The sequence below is a fragment of the Marmota monax genome, unplaced genomic scaffold, assembly GCF_021218885.2.
Source record: "Marmota monax isolate L192 unplaced genomic scaffold, Marmota_monax_Labrador192_F-V1.1 WCK01_AAM20220418_F8-fsc00100, whole genome shotgun sequence".
NCBI classification, from domain to species: Eukaryota; Metazoa; Chordata; class Mammalia; order Rodentia; family Sciuridae; genus Marmota; species Marmota monax.
Window position 1 is genome coordinate 6,021,142 of NW_026693872.1, and position 24,002 is coordinate 6,045,143.

General features: G+C 54.1%; 2 protein-coding genes across 5 annotated transcripts; one reads left to right on the forward strand and one right to left on the reverse strand.

The window, feature by feature from the left end:
• The first annotated feature begins 1,455 nt into the window (after positions 1-1,455).
• On the forward strand, positions 1,456-15,605 carry Clcn2 (chloride voltage-gated channel 2). Its single transcript, XM_046462566.2, has 24 exons — positions 1,456-1,696; positions 3,955-4,111; positions 4,271-4,402; positions 4,969-5,097; positions 5,184-5,317; positions 5,421-5,498; positions 5,577-5,655; positions 5,787-5,912; positions 6,001-6,085; positions 6,178-6,279; positions 7,060-7,144; positions 7,305-7,460; positions 7,822-7,891; positions 8,138-8,248; positions 8,536-8,749; positions 9,278-9,411; positions 9,652-9,824; positions 9,947-10,061; positions 10,268-10,341; positions 10,576-10,635; positions 10,752-10,790; positions 10,949-11,053; positions 14,809-14,895; positions 15,034-15,605. The coding sequence occupies exons 1-24, from the start codon at positions 1,625-1,627 to the stop codon at positions 15,226-15,228; spliced, it is 2,712 nt and encodes a 903-aa protein (XP_046318522.1). The 5' UTR covers positions 1,456-1,624; the 3' UTR covers positions 15,229-15,605.
• On the reverse strand, positions 15,517-23,978 carry Fam131a (family with sequence similarity 131 member A). Of its 4 annotated transcripts, XM_046462569.2 has the most exons (7): positions 23,805-23,961; positions 22,557-22,617; positions 21,442-21,584; positions 19,164-19,257; positions 18,742-18,924; positions 18,467-18,583; positions 15,517-17,205 (listed from the first exon to the last, which is right to left on the reverse strand). In XM_046462569.2, exons 4-7 carry the CDS (start codon positions 19,231-19,233, stop codon positions 16,730-16,732), a joined length of 846 nt encoding a protein of 281 aa, XP_046318525.1. In that variant the 5' UTR covers positions 19,234-19,257; positions 21,442-21,584; positions 22,557-22,617; positions 23,805-23,961; the 3' UTR covers positions 15,517-16,729. The 4 variants fall into 4 exon arrangements, with proteins under 4 accessions (XP_046318525.1, XP_046318524.1, XP_046318523.1 ...); XM_046462568.2 differs by lacking the exon at positions 22,557-22,617 and having other exon boundaries at positions 23,805-23,978; XM_046462567.2 differs by lacking the exons at positions 22,557-22,617; positions 23,805-23,961 and adding an exon at positions 22,209-22,435.
• Positions 23,979-24,002: the final 24 nt, after the last annotated feature.

The window sequence follows — 24,002 nt, forward strand, 5'->3', positions numbered from 1 at the left end:
CCCAGAGAAGCCCGGCCCTAACCCTGCCCTGCTGGTCCGCAAGCCCGCCCGGGCACAGTCCGCACCGGGGGCGGGTGGAACAGAACCCCGCCCCCAGAAAAGCTGGCCGGGCAGGGCATAGTGCCCAGCCCCTCCAGCTGGCACCAAGGCCCCCGGGGCTGGCCCGGGCCAGCTCGGCCCTGCTGGACGTCACCCGACCGGGTCCGTCCGGTTTGGGAATTTGCCTTGATGTCACTATGGAGAAAGAAAAGAAAAGTCTGCACCCTCCCCATCACTGCCCTCTTTCCCTGGGTCCTGCTCTCCTGCCACCACCTCCCCTTAGGTCTGACATTAATCCCCTCACACTGCGCTCCCCAAAAGCATTGCCCTTTCAACTTTGGTACTGCCTTTCCCCCACCACTGCCTTCTCCTGCACACATACCCCTTAGTCTTGGCATTGTCCCCCTATTGGAGAGAAGAGGTCTTCTCTCAAACTGCCCCTTCTTCCTGGTTGCCTCCTCTCTCATACTGCCTCTTCACTGGGCACCGACCCCTCCCCTAGAGCACTGCCGCTGTCCCCTAAATGCCCCTCATCCTGGGACTGCGCCCTCCTACAAACTGTTTCTGGGGCCCCGCGCTCTCCCGTGGCTCTAGCTCTAACAATGCCTATCCACCCTGTGCTCACTCCACCCTGTTCTATCCTTCCAAGGACCCCGATAGAGAATGCGGAGCCCCAGCAGGCCGTTCCCCCAACACGGCGAGACGTCAGCAGCGACTCGGGTTTCTGGTTGGGCCCTGCCAGGGAGAAGCGACCTCTGCTCCCCCACACCCGCCTCCCAGGAGTGGCCTCCCCAGCACCTACAACTCCCTTCCCTCAGGCCTCACTTCTTCCCGTACCCTCTCCACCCCGGCACACCCCGCAGGCCTGGCAGCTCCAGGTGCACCTCCTTGAGGGAGCCCCGAGGAAAGAAAGAAGAAAGGGAGGGAATGAGGAAGGCGGCCTAGAATTCCCCTCTGACTCGCTCCCAGTTGCTTTTCACCCTGGATGGGGCAGAGGGGACTACCCGGACTCTCCTGAACCACCTGTTCCTCTCTAGGAGCAGAGAAGGGGCTGCTCCTAACGGATCGAGTCTCAGGAGCCCAATTTAGACGGTTTTGGAGCCCCAAGCCCCAAGCCCTACTGAACCCCAACGTCTCCAAGTCCTCCTTCCCCGCCCAGAGAGCTGTGGACCAGGCCCATCCCTTCCACGTGCCAGTGGACCCGCCCTCGCCCCAGCCGTGGGTGCCCCAGTCAGTCCCCAGCCTCCAAGGGAGGGGGCGCGTGCTCTCACGCAAAGCGCCCCCTGCCGCCTCTTTCGAGCCTGAGAGGCGGCTCCATCGCAGACCCCAGGCGGGATGGGCCGGCCCCTCCGGATGGGCCGGCGGGCGGAGCGGCGCAGAGGGCACCGCCCTCGGCCCGCCCGCCGAGGAGGGGACGAGAGCGGGAGGCTGCGCCTGCGGCGCCCGCCCGGGACCCGCCACACTCTGCACTCGGCCGCTCGGGCTGCGGGGACCGGACGGGTGCCTGCTCGGGCTTTGCGGGCTGGGAGCAGAGACCAGGCCGGAGCCCGAGCGGCAGAGGGAAGCCAGAGGGCAGTACACGGAGATGGCGGCCGTGGCGGCCGCGGCGGCCGAGGAGGGGATGGAGCCGCGAGCGCTGCAGTACGAGCAGACCCTGGTAAGTGAAGCCGAGACGAGCTCGAAGGGTTGCACTTAGGCACAGCTGTTCCAGATTACCCTAGGGAGCGCAAGGGTTGGGGGCCTACCCAACCTCCGCCTCAGTCCTCTGAGCTGGGGAAACTGAGGCTGAGGAGTCCGAGAGGCTGCAGCGCCAAAAGGTTGGAAAGCTGCTTGCTGGCTTCTGGCTGAGCCTGGGGGCCTGCAGAGGACAATGACACCAAGTGTTTATCTGCGGTGTGCTTCCCTTTACCCCCACTCCAGCACACTCGTTTTCTTTGCCCCTTTCCTCACCGTTTGAGCCCAAGTCTCAGCGCGCTAATACCCCTCCCCAGTACCATCCACACCCTTGAACTTTCTCCACACCCCTTCTGTCTCCACCATCCAAGACATTCCCTGTGTCCCTACAATGTACATGAATGACATTCTGCTAGGCATAGAATCTAGAGTGTGTAGACAGGTGATCAGACCCAAACCTCTGCCTTTGTGGGCTCAAAACCAGCATTGGCAGGAACCTCTCAGTCGATCCTGGCTAGGGGAAATGTCCTGCCACCTTGGAGGATAGGAGCTTTAGGGAGGATGGGTGAAACAGATATGGGTGTGGGAATTGGGACCTCTGTCCATTCTGACCCCTCTGTCCATACAGCCCCCACCCAACCCTGGGTGTTCCTTGACCTCATTTTCTAATGAGGAGGGGTCCTGGGTTTTCAGCTGATTCAACCTTTACTTAGTATTTGAGAAGCCATTTGACCCTTTTTATATCACTTGAGTGGAAGACCTAAGCCCTAGGTAAAGGAATAGCCCATGGCTCCTTTTTATCAGCTTGGGCTGGAATTTGCCCAGGAGGGTGGCAGGGAGGTAACCTCTCCAGGTGAAGAGGGCCTGGGCTGTAACTGAGTCTGGGAGGTGCCCAATTACAAAAGAGAGAGAGAAAGGGAGACTGGATGAAACAGGATGACCAGGGGAGGTGGTAGGTATGGGAGCAGAGCAAAGGGAGCAGAACAAGCCCTTGGGACAGGGTGAGAGATATCTGTAGTCTGCAGAGGCCAAAGAGGGGGCACTGATCATGGAGCCAGGCACCTGACCTCCCAAATGGTGTCTCTGTTGCACCAGCCACATCTCCTTCCCTTGTGGCTCTATCTCAGGAATGAGCTCTCAGGGTCAAGCTCTCTCCCGGCATTCTGTGCTCCAGCCTCTCCCCCTTGTCCTTCCTACCCTTTTGTCTGTCTCTCACCTCCCCGCTCCTACACTGTATCTCTATATTCTACCCTCTTTTCCTCCTCCCTGCTTCTTTCCCCCCTCATCTCTCCTGTGTTTTCTCTGGCCTCTCTCTAGTTCTCCTCTCTGAGCTTCTCCCTTTTCTCACTATCTCTCTCTGTCTGTGTCTCTATCTGTCCCTCCCTCTCCCCCCTCCAACCCCAGCCCCAACAGGAGCCCTTTGTGTCCTGAAGCTCTGCGGGTGGCAGCCGGAATCTACTCCTCCCCACCCCCCAACACACGCCCAGCTTGGCAGGTCTAGCCATAGCTCGGCTACTCTTCCGTCCCATCACCCAGCATCCACAGTCACAGCTTTGCCATCCGCAGCCTCTGCTGTCCCCGACCTGCTACTGGACTCTGGGCAGCTCTAGAGTGGGGTTGAGGCCACCAAGCACTCTCCACCCTCCTGGAGAAGCTTTCCATTCCCAGCTGGGCGGGTTGGCTAGTTGGGGGTGGAGAATGGGGACAAGGGGATTAGGGTGGGTGGGAGGTGTGCAGCTGATTTGGTAACAGGCCAGAGGCCCAGCAGGAACGTGATAAGGATTGGGGCCGCGCCTGCTTCTAGGCCCTACTCAGCCGCCCTCAGCTCTGCCAGGCTCTTATTGTTGCCCATATGCCCTTGACCATCCCTTATTCTCTGACCTTCCTTCCTCCCACTTTCAGACTGTGCCTTAGGCTTTTCCATCTTTTCCGTCTTCTGGAGCCTTCCCTCCCACTCCTCTTCAGTGCTCCCACCTCTGGCCCGTGAGAAGAGGACCAATTATTCTGCCACCCCCAGATCTGTGTCCCTGTACCTTGGCTGTCCCTGTCACTGTAGCCAGGGCAGCCCCCACACTCAGCAATGTACATTGTTCCCACACGCCAAGCCAGAGTGGGAACTGTGGGTTCAAGGGGGGTATATAATATGGAGGCTGGGAGAAGGGGAGTCAAGGCCCCAGGCGCCCTCCCTGTATCCCCACTGAGCCCATGCACACTAATGCCCCATCTTCCCCATTGCTCCAGATGTATGGCCGGTATACTCAGGAACTCGGGGCCTTTGCCAAAGAGGAAGCTGCTCGGATTCGCCTGGGAGGCCCTGAGCCCTGGAAGGGGCCCTCTTCTCCTCGGGCTCCCCCAGAGCTCTTGGAATATGGACAGAGCCGATGTGCCAGATGCCGCAGTGAGACCTGGGTTGGGGCAGGGGACCTGGCGGGGTTGTGATGTGCTGAAGGGGGAAGAAGCCATTGGAGCTACCAGTGGAGGAAGGGGAGAAGCAGTAACCAGGAGAGGAGTACTTTGGTGCCAGACTCCCTATTGATCTTACCTTCCCTGCTCCCAGTCTGTTCAGTACGCTGCCACAAGTTCCTAGTATCCAGGGTTGGTGAAGACTGGATCTTCCTGGTCCTCCTGGGGCTCCTCATGGCACTGGTCAGCTGGGCCATGGATTATGCCATTGCTGTTTGTCTACAGGGTGAGAGCAAAAGCTGGCAGTGGGAGGACTGGGGAAAACCAACCTACTTCCAATGTGCAAAAGTTGTTGAGGCTTCTTGGCCACTGATCACTTTCCCTATATGGTCTAACTGCCTTCGGGCACAAATACTGCCACTCCCATAGGTCATAACTTGGTGGTGTTTTTTTGTTGTTGTTTTGATTTGGTTTGGTTTGGTATGGGGGATTGAACCCAGGGCACTTAACCACTGAGCCACTTCTCCAGCCCTTTTTTTAAATACTTTATTTAGAGCAGAGTCTCGTTAAGTTGCTGAGGCTGACTTTGAACTTGCGACTCTCCTGCCTCAGCCTTCTAAGCCACTGGGATTATAGTTGTGCGCCACCACACACGGGAAACTTCTTGCCTCTTTCCAACTGACCCTTTTACCTACAGTGGGCTTTGTCCTAGTCTATGCCTTAGGGCCCCTTTCCTTCCATCTGTGCCCAGGCTCTGTGCAATATTCCCTGGGAAAACATCATATTAGTGTGTCCCAGTGGCCAGGAGCAGGTGTGTGTATTGGGGTCCAGCAGCATGTCCTCTTTCCACAGCCCAGCAGTGGATGTCTCGGGGCTTAAACACCAGCATCTTACTTCAGTACCTGGCCTGGGTTACCTACCCTGTCGTTCTCATCACTTTCTCAGCCGGATTCACACAGATCCTGGCCCCTCAGGCTGTTGGTATGATAGGAGAGAGGAGAGGGCAGAGGTCAGGCCTCCTGAAGTGTGAACATCAAGTGACTTTTATGGGCATGAACCCCCTCCAGGGTCTGGCATCCCCGAGATGAAGACCATCTTGCGGGGAGTGGTGCTGAAAGAATACCTCACTCTCAAGACCTTTGTGGCTAAGGTCATTGGGCTGACCTGTGCCTTGGGCAGTGGAATGCCCCTTGGCAAAGAGGTAATTGCAGGTTGGGGAATGGAGTCCTTCCCAGTGGAGGAAGAGACCAGGCCAAGATCAGGGCAGGGCCCCTCCCCACTCATCACAGGCCCTCACCCTGCAGGGCCCTTTTGTGCATATTGCGAGCATGTGTGCTGCCCTTCTCAGCAAGTTCCTTTCTCTCTTTGGGGGTATCTACGAGGTAAGGGGATCCCTGGGGGAAAAGGGGGTGGGTAGGTGCTGAGCCTAGGCTAATGCCCCCTTGCACCACTCTTGCCAGAATGAATCTCGGAACACGGAGATGCTGGCTGCTGCCTGTGCTGTGGGCGTGGGCTGCTGCTTTGCAGCACCTATTGGAGGTAGGTAGGACTCCTCCATGAGCACAGCAACCCAACCCTGCCTTGGCCTCTCCTCCTCTGCCCCTCTCCTCTGGGTCTGAGTCCTTAGACCACGCCCAGCCCCAAGTAATGCTCTCGCCTTCCCCTGGCAGGTGTCCTGTTCAGTATCGAGGTCACCTCCACCTTCTTCGCTGTGCGAAACTACTGGCGGGGCTTTTTTGCTGCAACCTTCAGTGCCTTCATCTTCCGGGTCTTGGCAGTCTGGAACCGTGATGAAGGTGGGCGGCACCTGGGGGATGAGGGAGCCCAAGATGATTTAGGTGGGGGATCGCTGAAGCTAGACCTGCCTCCCTGCTACTCCTTCAGAGACCATTACTGCACTCTTCAAAACCCGGTTCCGGCTCGACTTCCCCTTTGACCTGCAGGAGTTGCCAGCCTTTGCTGTCATTGGGTGAGGAACTGAGGGGTGGGAGGTGGGGGCGGACAGGAGGGAGGCTTCCACAAGAAGACCCTCTTCAACACTAGTGCTTCTTCCCTCTCTAGCATTGCTAGTGGCTTTGGGGGAGCCCTCTTTGTCTACCTGAACCGGAAGATTGTCCAGGTGATGCGGAAGCAGAAAACCATCAATCGCTTCCTCATGAGGAAGTGAGTTGACCATAGACTTCTCCAGGAAGCTTTGGGTTGTATGAGGGCCAGACACAGGGCAGGGGGACAATGAGGAATGGTACAGTGAGGAAGAGAGAGTGGCCTAGGCACTGAACTGAGAAATGAGCCAATGGTGTTTCCAGGCTGACTAAACATTCTGACGTTCATATGAATTACTGGAAAGTTGAAATTTTAGTAGTGACAAAGGATATTTGGGATCCAAGACTGAAGCTTTCTTTCGTCCTGTGGCCTGGCCTAGATGGCAGTGTTCCCTGGAGAGTGTTTGTTTGCCTTGGTTTACCCCCTGTGACCCATGGGAATGGATGAGATTTTTTATCTCTGGAACACAGCTCTCAGTTGTGACCCTGATGATTAGGAGTGGAGAGGCCTGAGAAGTGACTTTTGTTGAAATTACGTCCTTAAGGGAGAGGGCAGCCAACTGAACCTGCTCCCTACAGCACCTTTGGTCCACTTCATGAGTGACCCCAGCTTCCTCTACACTAACCTTCACCCCAAGTCGCCACAGAGAGACAGAAGCAGAAATGTCTCTATACCCTCACACAATGTGCCCTTCAGTTGGGCCTTCTGCGGGTGGAGGGCAGAGTCACCGCTCAGAGGTGTCCAAAAAAGCATTAGGGATGGATTTTCTGCTGCTGCTACTCATAAGAGCCAATACTCTGCTCTGACCTCAGCCCTGAGGTATGTGAGGGCACTCAGCTCATTGCCATCCCTAGGAGGTCACACTCCCCATGCCTGATGCTGTGAAACCTATATCTCTAGACGCCTGCTCTTCCCGGCTCTGGTGACCCTGCTCATCTCCACTCTGACCTTCCCCCCTGGCTTTGGGCAGTTCATGGCTGGACAGGTAACCCCAGGCAAAACTGACACGTGCACTCCTCCCTCAGACACATTACTTCTAAAGTAACAGCCCAGCAAGACTCTGGGATCCCTGTTCTTGTGGGTACCTTTGGCTCTTTCCCAGCAGCTTGTCTGTTCCCTAGCCTGAGGCACCCTGTTTACCTTAGCTTTCACAGAAGGAGACATTGGTCACCTTGTTTGACAACCGGACATGGGTCCGCCAGGGCCTAGTAGAGGAGCTAGAGCCATCCAGCACCTCACAGGCCTGGAGCCCACCCCGTGCCAACGTCTTCCTCACCCTGGTCATCTTCATTCTGATGAAGGTGGGGCTTCCTACATATACATATCGCTAACGTTACATAGGCTTACGGGGTGTGGGCGCTGTCCCAAGCACTTGCTTTGTGTTAACTCCTTTAAGTTTCATAGCAAACTTATAAGAAAAGTGCTCTTGTCCCTGTTTTAAAGACACGGAGTTGAAGCACAAAGAGGTTAAGTAATTGGCCCACAGTCACACAGTTATTCAGTGTGTAAGGATTTGAACCCAAGCCATATGGTTCCAGAGTCCTTTCCCTTCTTTTCACCTCCTGGGATTCTGGGATACCTGGGGAGATCATTCCCACTGATAAGCAAGACAGGCTTCCCTGGGGGGCACCTCTGCTTGTTTGAACTGCCTCTTGTCTGCAGTTCTGGATGTCTGCACTGGCCACAACCATCCCTGTGCCTTGTGGGGCCTTCATGCCTGTCTTTGTCATCGGTGAGTTTGCAACTGCCTGTCCTCCCGGCCTGCACCCTCCCCATACTCTGGCAATCCCTGGCCATCCCCTCTCTGTCCAGGAGTGGGTTTTAGTCCAGCCCCTTGCCCAGACCCCCAACCCTGCAGGGATGCCCCCTGCACTGAATGACCCACCGGCCCCTCCCCCACCCTCTGACCCTTTCTCTTCCTAGTGCCCCTGCCCTCCCCCTCCACTACCTTTTTCTCTTCCCACCCCACTCCCTGAAGGAGCAGCATTTGGACGTCTGGTGGGTGAAAGCATGGCTGCCTGGTTCCCAGATGGGATTCACACAGACAGCAGTACCTACCGGATTGTGCCTGGGGGCTATGCAGTGGTTGGTGAGTGCTGTAGGTCTCTTGCTTTGCAGTGCTGGAGATCAAACCCAGGGTCTTGCATGCTAGGCAAACACTCCCCCAGCAGTGTAACCCCTGACCCTCACTGTCCGCGTCTGCCTTGGAAGACCACTGCCCCAGCCACAGAGTCTTGAGTCTTTGGTGCCCCCTGCTGGCAGATGAAGAGGTCCAGTCCTTAGGGACGGCCCTGAGGGACCGCCATAGGCCCTGCCCAGGGAAGGGAGGGTCTTCTGGGGCCTGGGCATCCTGAGACTGAGAATGGCTCTCCCCAGGGGCGGCTGCACTGGCAGGAGCAGTGACACACACAGTATCCACAGCCGTGATTGTGTTTGAGCTCACGGGCCAGATCGCCCACATCCTGCCTGTCATGATTGCCGTCATCCTGGCCAATGCTGTTGCCCAGAGCCTACAGCCCTCACTCTATGACAGCATCATCAGGATCAAGAAACTGCCCTACCTGCCTGAGCTGGGCTGGGGCCGCCACCAGTATGGAGGACAGGGTGCAAAGGGTGTGGGTGAGGGGCAGAAGGCTTCCTAGGAGCCCTCTCACCCACCTCCAGCAAGGCCTTAAGCTGGGGGACTGGCCATCTTGCTCCTTCCCTCCCTTCAGGCTGCCTTCTCCCTGGGGTTCCCTGTAGGTGGCCCCAGCTGACCAAAAAGATGGGTGAGGCCAGGCACAGTGGCACACATCTATAATCCGAGTGACTCAGGAGGCTGAGAGAGGAAAATCACAAGTTCAAGACCAGCCTTAGCAGCTTAGCAAGGCTTTAAGCAACTTAGTGACCCCCTGTCTCAAAAAGTAAAAAGGGCTGGGGATGTAGCTCAGTGGTAGAGTGCCCCTGGGTTAAATCCCCAGTACAAAAAATAGTGGTGGGTAGGTACACTTCTGGACACTTGACCCTTTGTCCCTTGTCCTCTGGGGCTCTGGGGCCTTCCCTGTGACACTGGGGTGGTAGTGCTCTGGGCTATTCTCCTTATGCTGATGACAAACTGAGTACCCCACTCTGCCCCTAGGCAGTACCGGGTGCGAGTGGAGGACATCATGGTGCGGGATGTTCCCCACGTGGCCCTCAGCTGCACCTTCCGGGATCTGCGGTTGGCACTGCACAGGACCAAGGGTCGCATGTTGGCCCTAGTGGAGTCCCCTGGTGAGGCTAGGAGGGTTCCCAGGTGCTGTGAGCACCTCCCAGGGTTGTAGCTCAGGGATGGGCAGGGAGCTCAGGACTAGTCTCCTTGGTTCCAAAGGGAATGGATTAGCACTTGCCAGGCAGGGGTTTCCCTGTGGTGTGTATCCTATATCCAAGGCCCCACTATGGGTGTGAGAGAAGGTCCAAGGGGTGGGAGGGTCACCCCCCCAGCAACTGAGTCTTCCCATTTGCTCTATCCAGAGTCCATGATCCTGCTGGGGTCCATTGAGCGCTCACAGGTGGTGGCCCTACTGGCAGCTCAACTGAGCCCCACCCGCCGGCGACAGTACATGCAGGAGCGTAGAAAGGCCCAGGCATCTCCACCTTCTGATCAGGAGAGTCCTCCTAGCCCAGGGACGTCTGTTCGCTTCCAGGTGAGGGGAAAAGCCCCACAGCCACACACACTTCCAAAGTATTATTGTATAGACGGATGGGGAAGATGATTTAGAGGGTGGTCTGGAGCCACAGCCTCTCCAGCCCTTTCCTGCCTATGCAGGTGAACACAGATGACTCAGGCTTCCCTGCCTCCCGTGGGGAGACTCACAAGCCCCTGAAGCCTGCTTTAAAGAGGGGACCCAGCAATGCCACCAACCTCAGGGAGAGTCCTACAGGTGAGCTCATCTCTCCTCCATCCCATACACAGCCTGAACTAGGCCACTGAGATCCATAGGATTCCTGCTCACCCTATCAGCTAAAAGAGACCCCCCAGATGGGCCAGGGGTAGAAATGAGACACCTCTCTCTTGCTTTCTCTACCTCTTCTGGTCCTCTTCCCCCAAGATGACATTTCCCCTGGGGCCTTGTGTTTGGGAACACAGGCAATGTGGAGTCAGCAGGCATTGCCCTCAGGAGCCTTTTCTGTGGCAGTCCACCTCCTGAGGCGGCTTCAGAGGTAAGTGGTTGGAGCCGCCCCTCCTGGTTTACTTTATCCCCAGTTCCCTCTATGGCTGAGACCCCCCCTCTCCATTAACCAGTCAGTGCCTGCCCCATTCTACCTGCCCTCTGCCCTCCCAGCTGTCAGCTCTGGTCCTGCAGGGTGCCCTTCCCACTGAGCTCTACCACACCCTTCACTTCCCCTCTCCATATAACCTCAACACCTTTCCTCTCTGGTTTGGCTCTGACAAAGTTGGAGAAGCCAGAATCCTGTGACAAGCGCAAGCTGAAGCGGGTCCGAATCTCCCTGGCGGTATGTTCAGCCTCTCTTCCTGCAGCTCTGGAGCACGGGGCAGGGAGGTTTGAAAGTCTAGGCTGGGTAAACCTCCCAGAGCTGGAGTTCCACTCACCTCCCTCCCTCCTTTCTAGAGTGACTCGGACCTGGAAGGCGAGATGAGCCCTGAGGAGGTAAGGCGCCACTGGACTCTGGACCCTGTTTCTTCCTGGGTGTGTTCCATCTTTCTGATGGGAAAGACCATGGGGTAGAATAAAGGGCAAGTCGACCTTTAGGAAGGTGAGAGCAGCTTTTGACACCTTCTCCCTAACCTTCAGTCTCTTCCTCTCAGATTCTGGAGTGGGAAGAACAACAACTAGATGAACCTGTCAACTTCAGTGACTGCAAAATTGATCCTGCCCCCTTCCAGCTGGTGGAGCGCACCTCTTTGCACAAGGTAGGGCCAGTGGCCTGGTGTGGAACAGGATAGGGATCTGGGTCTGCCCCCACCACCACCCGCCCCACACACATCAACAAGTTTAGAGTCAGGCCAGTGGGAAAGGAAGGAGGCGAGAGAGTAGACTCTGTTGAGATGTTTTTCAGATATGTTACTGTGGGCAATGGGAGGCTGGAAGCCAAGGCCCCTTAGCCTTGCCCTTGCTCCATAGTGGAGCCAGGCGTCATTTTTCCTCTGCTTAGCCTCACCCCCAGGAATATTGGAGCAAAGCAGCAACAAAGACAGAGCTTGAGCTGGTTGTAAGCCAAAAGGCCAGGCCAGGGTCAGAGCTAGGCAGGAGGCTGCCAGAGCCCAACAAGGCTGATACACCCACACTGAAAAGATCGGGTGAGAAACAGGCAGGATAAGAAAATCTAATAAACAAGCTAACAAATAGCCAAGTAGGGGTGGAGAGACTGCAGAAAAGAAATAAACAAAGATGAGAAACACTCAGTGGGGGGTTTGGAATGTCAGACCCCAGAAAGTCTAGTTTAATATGGGCCAAAGGAAAACTAGTAGAGACTCAGGAAAATAGCTCAGCAGAAAGTCAACACCGTTGCAGAATTGGGGAGATTCAGTACAGATAGGTGAATAGGGGGTGAGGCAGACACCTGAGGAAGGTGGGGGCCTTCTGGGGAGTATGGCTTCAGGGCTCCCAAGAGGTAGCTGGTGCCAATGGGCACCTACAGGCTTCTAAGTGAAGGCAGGGAGTGCAAACACACCCCACAAAAGCTAAATCTTTGACAGACTTAATGTACAAACCTCTGTTGGAAGATGTGGGTTGAGGGGACAGGCTTCAGGTAAAACTCCCAAGGCCCAATGCTTGGGTGGGTGGCTGGCTTAGGCACAAGAGTCAGCGTTGCATGCTACAAGCAGAGGTGGAGGCAGGAAGGACAGGGGACAAAAGAGAAACAAAAAAGCAAACAGCAATAAAGGAACTTGGCAGCATTTAGATAAAGACCTCAGATTAAAGTGAATGGGGAATTGCAATACAGTTGCAAGAAAAAAAGGAGATAGGCTTAAAGATAATATATTAGGCTTTTATTTAAAGCCTTTGTCCCTAAAACTGCTAAAGCTTTTCCACAATGATTAATCATCTTAATCTTCAGACATCCACAGTAATGATGATGATATTTTTGAGTGTTGCTATATGCCAGACATTGTGCTAAGGTCATCACATGTGTAATCTAATCCTCACAACTACACTATAAGATAGATATTGTGATATTCCAGTTTTTATAGAACAAATTGAGATTCTGGGAGGTAAGCACAGCTAGTTAGGAGTGGAACTAGAACCTGGAATACAAGATGGTCTGACTCAAAAAGCCTGTGGCTGGGCTGGAGTTGTGGCCCAGCAGTGGTGAACTTGCCTAGCATGTGTGAGGCACTGGGTTTGATTCTCAGCTCTGTATTAAATAGATGAATAAAATAAGGTCCATCAATGACAACTGAAAAAATATTTTTAAAAATAAAAATAAAAGGCCTGTCATCTAAGCCATTCTAGTACATAGGAAAACTGAGGCCCATGACGAGGAGGTCATTGCCTAAGTCAGTTTAGCAGAGTCAGGCCAGAACTCAGAGCTCTTGGTCCTGCTCCCAGGATTCTTTCAGAAGACCACATTGTCTCTTCCTGTCAGTTCATTGTTCTCAAGCCCAAGAAAGTTGGACCCTCCAATGGGCTCCCTGATGTCTAATTAAATTAAAAGGGACAAAGCAGATGTTTGTTACAAACGTAAAAATCAGAGGAAGAAAAGCCTTTAAAAGGAACCAATCAACAAAAATACAAAGAACTAGATGATAAGGACATAAAAGATTAGAATTCAAAATGTCTCTGCAGGCCCGAGGAATCAGTAAGTAGTAGCCCAGTCAAGTTCAGAAGGAAACATTCCAAGAGGAGAGAGAATACTTTGGAGACTGTTCAAGAACCTGTGTTGTTGATCATGTGCCAGCCAGGTACCTCATTCATTCAGGGGTCACCTACAGAGAAACAGCGGGAGTTGTGAGGGCCAGACCAGTGCTCACTGCCACGTGTGAGTTAGCTGTGCAACTTTAGCAAATTTCTTAGCCTCTCTGCGCTTCACTTTACTTATCTGTAAAGTGGGGGACCTGCCTCATTTGGCTTTCTGAAGATTAAAGGAGATAAGACCCTGGAAGCACTTAAAACGGTGCCTCACACAGAGTATTTAAAATGTGTTAGGAATTACTACTGCTACTTATACTGAAGAATGAACAGTGGGAGATTTTTAAAGATGGTACAATGAGAGGTCTGAAGTGTGGAAGAAATGAATATTTTCAGAAAAGGGTCGAGTGATTATGTGAGTCTGGAAGCTAAAATGCACCATGGAATCGGCCAGTAAGACAAGCTGGGGATGGCTTGGGAAGGATCTCATGGACCATTCTAGGAAGCTAAGCACTGAGCAAGTCTAAGAAAACAGGACAGCAGAGCCAAGCCAGAGAAAAAACCCATTCTACGATTGTGGCCCTAGTCCTGGTGAAGATAGCGAGGCTAATAGCTGGGGAGAATAGTGAGGATGTTTAGGAAGTAGATTGGTGAGGCTTGGTCACTGTCACAGACAAGTGATTTACAAACCTAAAAAGCATATTGCCTGCCAGAGCCCACTCTGATTAGGAAAATCCAAGGGAACTATTTAATAGGCTTCTTGGGAGAAGATGAGAGGGATTATTTGACCATAAGGCGACAAGGCTAAGGGATTATTAAAACAAGAAACCCTATAATAAAGATGTTTCCCACTGGAGTCATACAAGGAAATTAAGGCTGACTTGTAGCATGTAGGATTCAAGTTAGATATGAGGAAGGACTTGCTAACAACATGACTATTTTGTAGATACTTAAGGGACACAGAAGAGCTTTTTCCAAAACTGAACTTCTTGCCTCTTTTTATAAATACTGTCATGCCTTAGATGGAAAAAGGAAAGTTCTAGAAATCCCTTTCTATAGAATTTCAGGGTATAAGAAAACAATTAAAAGGTGTTAAGACAATTTAAGTGAGTTCTAAGTAATTGGTACTCAAGAAGCAGGGTTATTACTGCCCATCTTGAATCAACCATTAAGCCAAGAGGCTTACAATTAAACTCAGAACAGTGAGATAATTGATAGGCCGAAATTCCAGGAACTGCTGAGTCAGGAGAGCTGTTTTCAAGATATTTGGCCCAAGAAAATCCACTTACAGCACAAGGGGGACTGACAATTTCTGAATTCTTTTTTATGGTCCTAGGGATTGAACCCAGAGGCACTCAGCCTCTGAGCCACATCCCCAGCCCCTTTTCGTATTTTATTTAGAGATAGGGTCTTGCTAGGTTGCTTAGGGCCTAAGTTGCTGAGGCTGGCTTTGAACTCACGATCCTCCTGCCTCAGTCTCCCAAGATGCTGGGATTACAGTCGAGTGCCACCACACTCAGCCCAATTTCTGAATTACTGGGGATCACATTTGAAAACTTGGGAGAAGGCCCAAAGCAAAACAAACATAGGGACATGAGGGTGACCTCATCAATTAAAATGATATAAGGGATTTCAGCCATCAAGTTTCTGAAGCCTACAGGCACAGAAACATTCTATTTTCCTTCCAGTAGACCTGTCCCCTTCCTCCCATTATCTGGGATACCCCCACAGACCCTGTCCTGGGTCCCTTTGGCCTGTGATTTCAGAACTGCCCCTTCCAACATCAAATCCAATGTGTTTTCTCTCCACCCTGCAGACTCACACCATCTTCTCACTACTGGGAGTGGACCATGCTTATGTTACCAGTATTGGCAGACTCATTGGAATTGTTACCCTAAAGGAGGTGAGATAGTAGTAACCCACAAAGCCACATCCCCTTCCAATGACATGGAAGCTTATGTTTACTTCCCCATAGGAGTGCTGGGGAGGGGCCTGAGCAGAAAGCTCCAAGTCCAGACAGCTGACAACTCTCATTTTCCAGCTTCGGAAGGCCATCGAGGGCTCTGTCACAGCACAGGGTGTGAAAGTCCGACCACCCCTTGCCAGCTTCCGAGACAGTGCCACCAGCAGCAGTGACACAGAGACCACTGAGGTGCATGCACTCTGGGGGCCCCGCTCCCGCCACGGCCTTCCCCGGGAAGGCAGCCCTTCTGACAGCGACGACAAGTGCCAGTGAACCCTTCTGTGGGTGGCCCAGGATGGTGGTAGCCATATCCCTTTTGCCTTGGGAAAGCAGGAGGCAGCTGGAGCTCCAGTCCCCTGTCCAGACCTGGGATGCTAGCTTCTCCCAGTGTATCCTACCTGGAATCCCACCCAGCACCCACCTGCAGGAAGATTTCCAAGTGCAGGAAGATTGGCACCACCCTGGCAGGATGGGTCACTTGACCCCTGCTCCCCTTTGAAGGGAAAAAAGGTAGAACTAAGATGGGTTTATACTGGAACCTCCAATGACCAGATGTATATAGAGATTTACAAAGATTTTTATATTAATTTAATAAAACAAATTCTTAAATAGAACAAAATAAACACCTAATGAGCCACTTATATATAGAATGTTTGTGCCCATTGGCTCTTGTTCTTACCTTGGGTCCTCTTACCTGCCAAAGCCTATAAGGCTCTTAATTCTGCAGTCACCTACCCTCCCCACAGCCATAAAAGTCTGGACTCCAGTGTCCTTGGAATACAGGATCTGCCAAAGATCTCCATGCTGGGTCATCAACACCCTGGCTGGGGCAGGGTCCCTGGTACTTTAACTGTGGCCTTTCACTCAGCCAAGAAAGGCACTACCCTTTCCTCCCCTAGGAGAGGCACTCCCTCATGACCATCAGGCATCAGCTGACATATTCCTGGCACCCCTGTGGCCCCCTCGTGGCCCTCTCTGGAAGAACATCTGGAAGAACATCGAAGTCACAGCTCTAACAACCAGAGCAACCCTTTCTTCCAGCTCCACCCTCAAGAGAACTCCAAGTACCCACACATCCTTGGAAGGCTGGGAAAGGGCCCAGGCCTCATGGGAAGGGGGGGCAGGAAAAGGGTACATGCTTCCATTGTTCCAGTGCCTCCCAGAGAAGATCCGACTGAAAAAACAGACCAGAAACCCTCTGTCTTTAGGGAAAAAGAAGAAGATTTAGAGACAATGGAGAGGTGAAGCACAGCACGTGCCCAGCTGGGCAAGGGGTCCTTAGGGGGTGGCTCAATCCACAGGAGCCAGCCCCCCAGGTGGAGGTGATTCTATCAAGCACTGCACATGGACTCGGAGGTGAGGAGAGAAGCAGAGAGAGGCATGGGGAGGGCAGAGGAGGTGGCCAGGCTCCCTCCCAGTCCATCCCACAGCCCAGAACAACCCCCTCAGGGGTTCACATCATCCGAGGAGAAAATGTGGCATTTTGGATTTGAGAACATGAACATCACTGTCTGCCACAGCTGTAGCCATGCCCCAGGGGCCCCGGGCAACCCCCGGCAAACCCCAGGAGTGGGGGCAGGACATGCGCCCCCAGCCCGGCCCCTGGCTCCTCTCCAAACACTTTCATGCAAAACACACAACGGACAAGTGAGGACTCCCAGTAGCCCTCTAGGCTGAGGAGCTTGCTGAGAGCCTTGAACCCAACACTTGGGCATGGAGGCTCTGCCCCCAGCAGCAGCCAGGGGACACATGCCACCACCAGGCATGATTTGGGTCACTGTTCCTCTGGCTCTGCCTCATCCTCATCTAAGGACACCACCCCAGAAGAGGCCATGTCAGAGGCTTGTCGCTGCCGTTCCCAGCTGCCCACTGGTAGTGGGCAAAGCGGCTGGCAGTCCTTGCAAGGGTCTGGCTCCTCTTCGGCAGGGGAAAGGCAGGACTCCGTGAGGGGCGAGTTGTAGAGCGAGTCCTGGGCCTCCAACGGGCCCAGGCTGTGGAAGGCACTTTCCCGGCTGGGGGGCAGTTTGGCGAGGAGCAGCTCATCACCCAGCAGCTGGGAGGTCAGGCGGGCTGGGGAGCCCAGCAACCCATCCTCCAGGCTGCACAGACTAGAGCACAGGGTGTCTGGGGACACGGTCTGCGAGCAGTCGCTCTCAGGCTCCACAGAGCCCTGGCGCACAGGCCGGGAGAATCTTCGGCCGGTGAAGAGATCCTGGAAGTGGGGCCCCAGAGGCAACTGCCCGGCCATGTCTGCGAGGGGGAAAGAAAAGAAGACAGATCTGCTGGCCCCATTTCAGTTGCCCAACCTGGAAGCCACATTCCCCTGCCCCACTCCATCCTTGCTATGGGGTTGGGGCTGGGGAGTAGACACAATCTTTCAATGCCTTAAAGTTCTCTTCATGGTGAATTAGGGATTCTAATAACACCTACCTTGTGGGGTTGTTGAGAGAACAAGAGTCAGGCACACAGGAAGCAAATAATAAATGTACAGCCACCACATGCAGGTTGTTCACTGCACAAGGCAGTGAATGTGGGCTGAATTCCAGCTCACTGAGCAATATGCCCTGACCTGAAGCTGTGCCCACCAGAGAAAGGGGTGCCTTTTTAAAATTTGCTCAAAGATTCCACATGGGGTAGTAGCAGCCTCAGACAAATGTTAGTTATTATCTCAGGGGTCAAAGAAGGCCTGGAATACAATCAAAGGAAAATGCTTGTGGATTGGGGTTCCATCTTGGCCTGGGCATCCAAATCAGTCCCCCTTTTACTGTAGCAACAATCACTGGGTCTGCTCGGATATAGAGGGTGCCATGGAGAATTATTACCTAGCTGGAGGGGTGGGGGCTGAGAGGGTGATCTTCAAAGGCTTAGGGGTTGGGGGCAGGGTCCTGTAAGGCTTGAGCCCAGAAGCTGTAGAGAAAGTCAGCCATGAACTCCAGGGAAACAAGATGAAAGGAGAGCTAAGCACAGCTGTGCGGCCCTGCAGGGTCCCCTCCACAGGCACTGGCCCCGAGAAAGACCCACAAGCTGGAATGCAAGGATGCAGAGCCAGCACAGCCCTGTGGGAGTCCAGGCCCAGCATGCCTTCCTGTTTGCCTGGGGCCAGTGCCCTGTGAGGTGCTGCACTGCGGCTCATCTGTCCTGCCACAGCCAGCCAGAAGGCTGCCTGAGAGGAAAAGGCCAGGGCACCACAGACCCTCCTGGAGACATGTCTGCACTTGAGTTGTCCAGAGGTCTCTGGGCTTTTTTTTTTTTTTTTTTTTTTTAAGGACAGTGAGGCCCAACTGCACACAAGGGCAGAGAAGGCTCAGCACCTCTAGGAAAGGAACCACTCTATTTCCAACTACTGATATCCCAATGCATGAGTATGGCTAGCCCTCCTGCCCCTGGGGTGTCAAGGTCTGCCTGAACAGTCTGTCCCTCTCCCCTCCCCTTCCAAAGGCTCTGAGTGAACCACAAGGCCTATCAGGCAAGTCCACCCCAGCACACAGGATCAGCACAGAATGCCCCTCACCTGTGTCAGTTCCTCCAGCAAAGTCCTCGTCATAGGAGTCGTCAGTGGAGTCGTCACCATCCACTGAAGACCATGCCCGGAGCTTGGCTTCTGCGATAGCAAACTGCTCTGCCACTCCTATCAGGAGGATACAGAATCCATTAAGAGGAGCTCAGCTAAGACCAGGGATCAATTTGCAGATGGGAGAGCAGAGATGGGTATGAAAAGACTTCAACCCCCCTGCCAGACCCAAGATCAGAAGCAGCAGTATAGGACTGACTCCTTATGCCACCCACCTGCTGCAAAGCGAGCCTCTTGTTCACCCTCACTGAGGTCTGAATAGGAGGAAAAGGCGGATTCCAGGGCAGCAGGTGAGTCACTTGGCTTACTCCAGCCCTTCCACTCAATGAGGTGAGCCACCCGGCCCTGGGCCATGGCTGTAGGCTTGGTCACGTGATCCTTCACCACCTGGGAAATGCCTGGGGGTGGGAGAAGGAGAGAGAAGCCTCTTAAGGATCATGGTTCAAGAAACACCTGGAAGGGAAGTGGAAGGTAGTGGTAGTAAGGATCCAAATGCATGTGGGTAGGAGGAAGGGCTGGGATTCTTTAGGAAAAGGAGGATCCCAGACAAGGCCCAAAGGAAAGACTTCCAAAAGATATGTGTGAAAGGGAGGAGAAAGGACAAAATGGGCAGAGGCTATGGGAGGTGGGTGCATACCATGCAGGGAGGATCTGGCCAGCGCAGCAATCTCCTGGATGGTTAGGGCTCTCCGGGACTTGGGCAGCATCGCGATTGTGTCTCCAACATTCACCTTGAGGGGCACCATCAGAAGGTCAGTACCCTCTGACAGCACTGATCTTCACCCCAATATATCCATACCCTACCCAAGGTATCAGGGTGACATGGGAGCTGGGAAGAATGCCAGAGCAGCACATATGGCCCAGTGGTGCTGGGAAACTTAAAACTAGGACCAGTGAACTGCACTCCCAGGGAGCAATGTAGCATCAGGCAGCACAAGGGAACAGAAGTATAGCTAACCTCCACCTTCCCGGCTACCAGAGGAAAAACAGGCAGGTCAGGAAGTGAAGAGCCCTGAAGTGGGGGCTCTGGGGAGAGGAAAGATGAGGAAGGCAGAAGGTTATAATATCAGAGACTTCCTCAATTTCCTCTCCCCTTTGCTCCTTCCTCCTCTCTTTTCAGATCTACATTCCAGCTATTCCTAGACCATCTACCAGAGCCACAAACTCAGCATGACCAAATTTAACCAACACCTTCTCCCAACATTCGGCTCTGCTTCCTGTCTCCCTTATTTTGTATCACCCCACCATTTTCTCATTCAGCCTGATGTCAAACCTCAACATTAGTCTCGGCTCTTCCCTAAGCTCTTTGCCTGCCCACATCTGTTAAAACCTCATGATTCTACCTCCAAACTGCCTTTACTACCACTCTCGTCCTTTCTGCTCCCACTGCCCTTCCTCAAGCCCTCAAAGATCCCTGCTCAGATTAGCACAAGCTGGGGTTCCCCAACCTCCTCATACTCTTATCTTCTCAGCCCAGGATGTTATGTGTGAGTATTCTCTTTCCCTCCCTCTCTTCCTATGGCTGGCTGGCTCCTTTGAACATCCTTCCAGTGTTGGCTGAAATATCACCCCCTCAGAAGAACCCTCCTGGCCACCCTGCCAGTCTGTCCTCCGTATGTAGCCTCCAAGAAATCACTATCTTCTATCAATCATAATATGTAATTATGGTCTATTTCGTGTGTTTCCTTTTCTTGTTGGTCTCTCTCAATGGTCTTTACCTCCTTGAAGAATTCTGTCTGTTGTGGTCACTGATGCACCCCAGTATTTTAGTACAGTGCCTAATAAAGTGTAATCTCTCTCTCAAAATACATTGGCTGAATAACGAGAGACATGGTATTAAATGTAAGCAAATAATTTTCCTGGAGTGCAGCTGGTCACTTTTATTAAATTTTATAAAAGTTAAAATCTTTTCAGTGACATCAGTGCAGGCTTCATACCCAGGCTCTGTGAGGCCCCTGCCTCCTTTCAGACCTCCTTGGAATTCACCACTGGTTCCCTCTGTCCAATACAACCCCACTATGCCTTCCCTGTCAGTAAACAGCCTGCAGGCCTGCAGGAAAAGGAACCCAGCTTTCTTCTGGGCCAGAAAGCCTTTCTTGACTGACAGAATGCTTCCTACCATGTAAGGTCTGCCTCAAGTGCCACTTCCTAGTGGTGCTTTCAGCCCAGACTGACTGACTTTTCTTTGACACCCTTCCCCCAGCATTGCCCTTGTATGGCTCCTCGGGGAGCCCTGAATGGCAAGGCCTGATTCTGACCCATCTGAGTTCCTACTTCTACTCTGCACCTGGCTCAGTGATCCTTAGCAAACCCAACAAATGTTTTCCTCAATGAATGGAGGCACACCCCAGCTTCCCAGCGTTGCCTCGCTCTCCTCTACTATATTCCCACCCTGCACGAAAGCAGCCTCCACCTGCCCCTCAAGCCCACCCTCTGCCCCTCCCCTTCAGTACCTGGCTGACAGGGCCCCCAGGGTGGCGCCGTTAGCCTTCGGGCAGGCCTAAGGGGAGGAGCACTTACGGGGTGTTTCCAGGCTCGCTCTCCCTCCCTCCTCTCGCTCCCCCTAGGCGCCGCCGCCATCCGTGCCCAGCGCTCCGCGCAGCTGCGGCCCAGGCCCAGAGAAAAGGTGTATGTCTCCCTGGCAACCCATCACCATGCAACAGGGTCTCCCGGGATACGGCCCGGGATGCGCTGACGTCAGCGCCGAAGGCGCGAGCAAGCCCGCCCGCTGGCACAGAGCCGAGCAGAGCAGACCCGCGCGGGGGCGGCCTTGCTGCCCGTCGGCCGGATAGCGCCTCCGCTTGCAGGAAAAGGGGGCCCGAAGCAGGCTGGCGAGGCGGGGGTGGGGGAACACAGATCCCCTGGATGTAAATGCGGTCCCTGCCCCCCAACACACCGACACCAGGGCCAAGCACCTCTGGCAAGTCCTGGCTGTCCACCGAGGAAGGACGAGAGGACCGGCTCCAGCCTCGGAGGGTCCGAGCAGATCCCAAAGAGGATAGAGAAATGCCACGAGGAAGTTCAATCCACTCGACAGCCCACGCGGGGTCCGAGGACACTGAGGAGATGGGGAAAGACTATTCAGCTGGGCCCCCACTTCTGCCAAGATCACGATTTTCATCCAGTCTTGCCATATCATTTCTTGGCATCCCCTCCCCCACTAACCAGAACATCAGCCACCACCTGGGTCTCCTCAACTCCGAAAACCCCTATCCCACTGCTGGGTCTCTAGGGTTCCTTTGTGGCAGCCCACTGGCCACCCTCCTCCTCTACAAATATTTTGCCATCAAAACTCAGCGGTGAAACCCAAACATGGATAATTTCTAAATCTTCTTCCAGTTTCTCAGCCTAACCATTCCTCTTGGAAAGCACACTGAATTCTCCCACCATCACTGTCCCCCTCCCCACCACTACCCAGACCCTTTGCAGGCTGGCTGCGCTTCCTTCTCTCCTCCACTGCCTTCGTTCTTTCCCCTCACCGGCCTTATCTGGTCAGCAGCTCTTTACATGTTTTTTCCCCCCTGATTTCTGCCCCATCCTAAAGCCTTTTCCTAATTCTCTGTTCTTGCTTCAGCCTGGTTCCCAACATCTAAGCCAGAGTAATTTTCCTCTTGCCATCTGAGCACCTAACTCCTCAGCTTCTTATCACCTCCCAGATCACATCAAGGGTCTCCAGTCTCACCTCTGCGACTTGTCTGACAAGTCCATCGTCCTCCAGGCCCTTCACGCTGCCACAGAAACATTTTGCCCAGCACAGAAATCATAGGCATGCTGGCTGTGTTGATGCGGAGAACCAAAAGCCCAGAACTGCTCCAGGCTCAGCTCCCAGTTCTATTCCTGTTTTGGCTCCGGATGCTGAGCCAGTCCCCTCCCCACTTGGAACTTGTGCCTAGTCACATAAGGAGAACACTCCTGCCTCATGGCTTTGAGGAGGTGGGTGTGCCAGGGGCCTAGCCAAGCTCTCTGGGGCTTGGGGAACTAAGGCTCATCCCCTAGACAGTGCCAACAGGCCATGTACATCACAACTGACCTTTAGCTGGAGCAGCCGTCTCTGTCCCTGAGCCTCAGCCAGCTGGTGGTCCCCAGAAATGCTACCAACCAGAAGGAAGACAGGTTACAGGCCATCCCTGGCCCCCAGCTGGTACCCAATCAGGGTTCTCAAGGCCAGTCCTGAGGTCAGCCAAACTCTCCCCTGACTACAGGAGGGGATGATTTCCTGAACTTCAAGCAGGCCAGAGGGATCAGAGCAGCCTGCTGCTTCTCAGCTTCAAAAGCCATGAGGTTTATTTAGGACTACAAATCCCAGAATCCCTCCAGGAAAGTACAAATCTCAGCCAGAGTTTAGCTCTGAAGAATCTCAAGTACCAACCATACTAAGGCCTGTGTGACTGACCACCTGCCCTAAAAGCCCAGAACCCATTCCAAATCCAGCCCTTAACATCACAAGTCCCTGCCTGGCCTTAGCTTTGGTGAATTCCATGACACTGAAGTAAAGTAACCTGGCAGACCTTAGATGCATAGGACTAAGGCCAGGCCCCTGAATGCATAGCCATCCATGGAAACTAAGGCCCAAGCAGGGGTCAACAGTTGTGAGAAGAAAGCCTTGATGACCTCCCTCTGAGCTCCCCTTCCTCCACAGTGTAAGAGTGACTTGTTTTTGTTTTTAGTGGTGGTGCAGAAATGAAATTAAAAGTTGTAAGAGGTGAGAGGTGATCAGGTGCTCACAGGTGCCCTACATGGGGCCTTAGACCCCTTGATCAATCCGCTGACTCTGAAGGGTGAGCAAGTGTTAGGCCAAAACTCTGTGATGAGGTGCTTGGCCCGCGTTTGCAGGCTGCCTCCTTAAAAGAATAACGACCTAGCTGGGAAAGGCAGGGCCACTCCCAAGACAGTGAGAGGAGAGGTGTAGGCAAAGGGGAGTGTGTGGGCACGCAAGGCCAGTCGCCAGGGGCGGTAGAGGCGGGGACCTCAGCTGCCCCAGTCCATCCCAAAGCTGTGCGCCTCTGGCCACCCTCAGGAGTTGGGGGAATACAGGACGGCGGCGAGACCATGGTCTGCCTAGCAAAGCCAAGAAGCAGGCAGGCCACCGGAGCGAACCGGACTCTGGCTAGCCCCCTCCTCGCTCATTCCATTTTCCTCCTCTGGCCTGGCCCGCCTCCCCGGTGCAGGCTCCTCCTTCTGCCGCCAGCCCCCTCCTCAAGGCCCACACCCACCCGCGGCCCGCGCATCGGGAGGCCGCAGCCCGACTCCCCAACGGTGCCCGACCTCCGCCTCTTACCCTGACCCGCCGGGCTCCGGGAGCCGATACAGCCCATGGCCGGGCACCCAAGCACGCTAGCCCGTGCTCGGGGCCCGGGCCATCGCCTCGCAAAGGGTACGGCCGCGGCCACCACCAGGGAGGGGACAGCCCGTGAGGGGAGGGGGTGGGAGCCGCGCGTCCGTCGCCGCTCCCGGGAGAGGGAACCGGGCCGGTGAC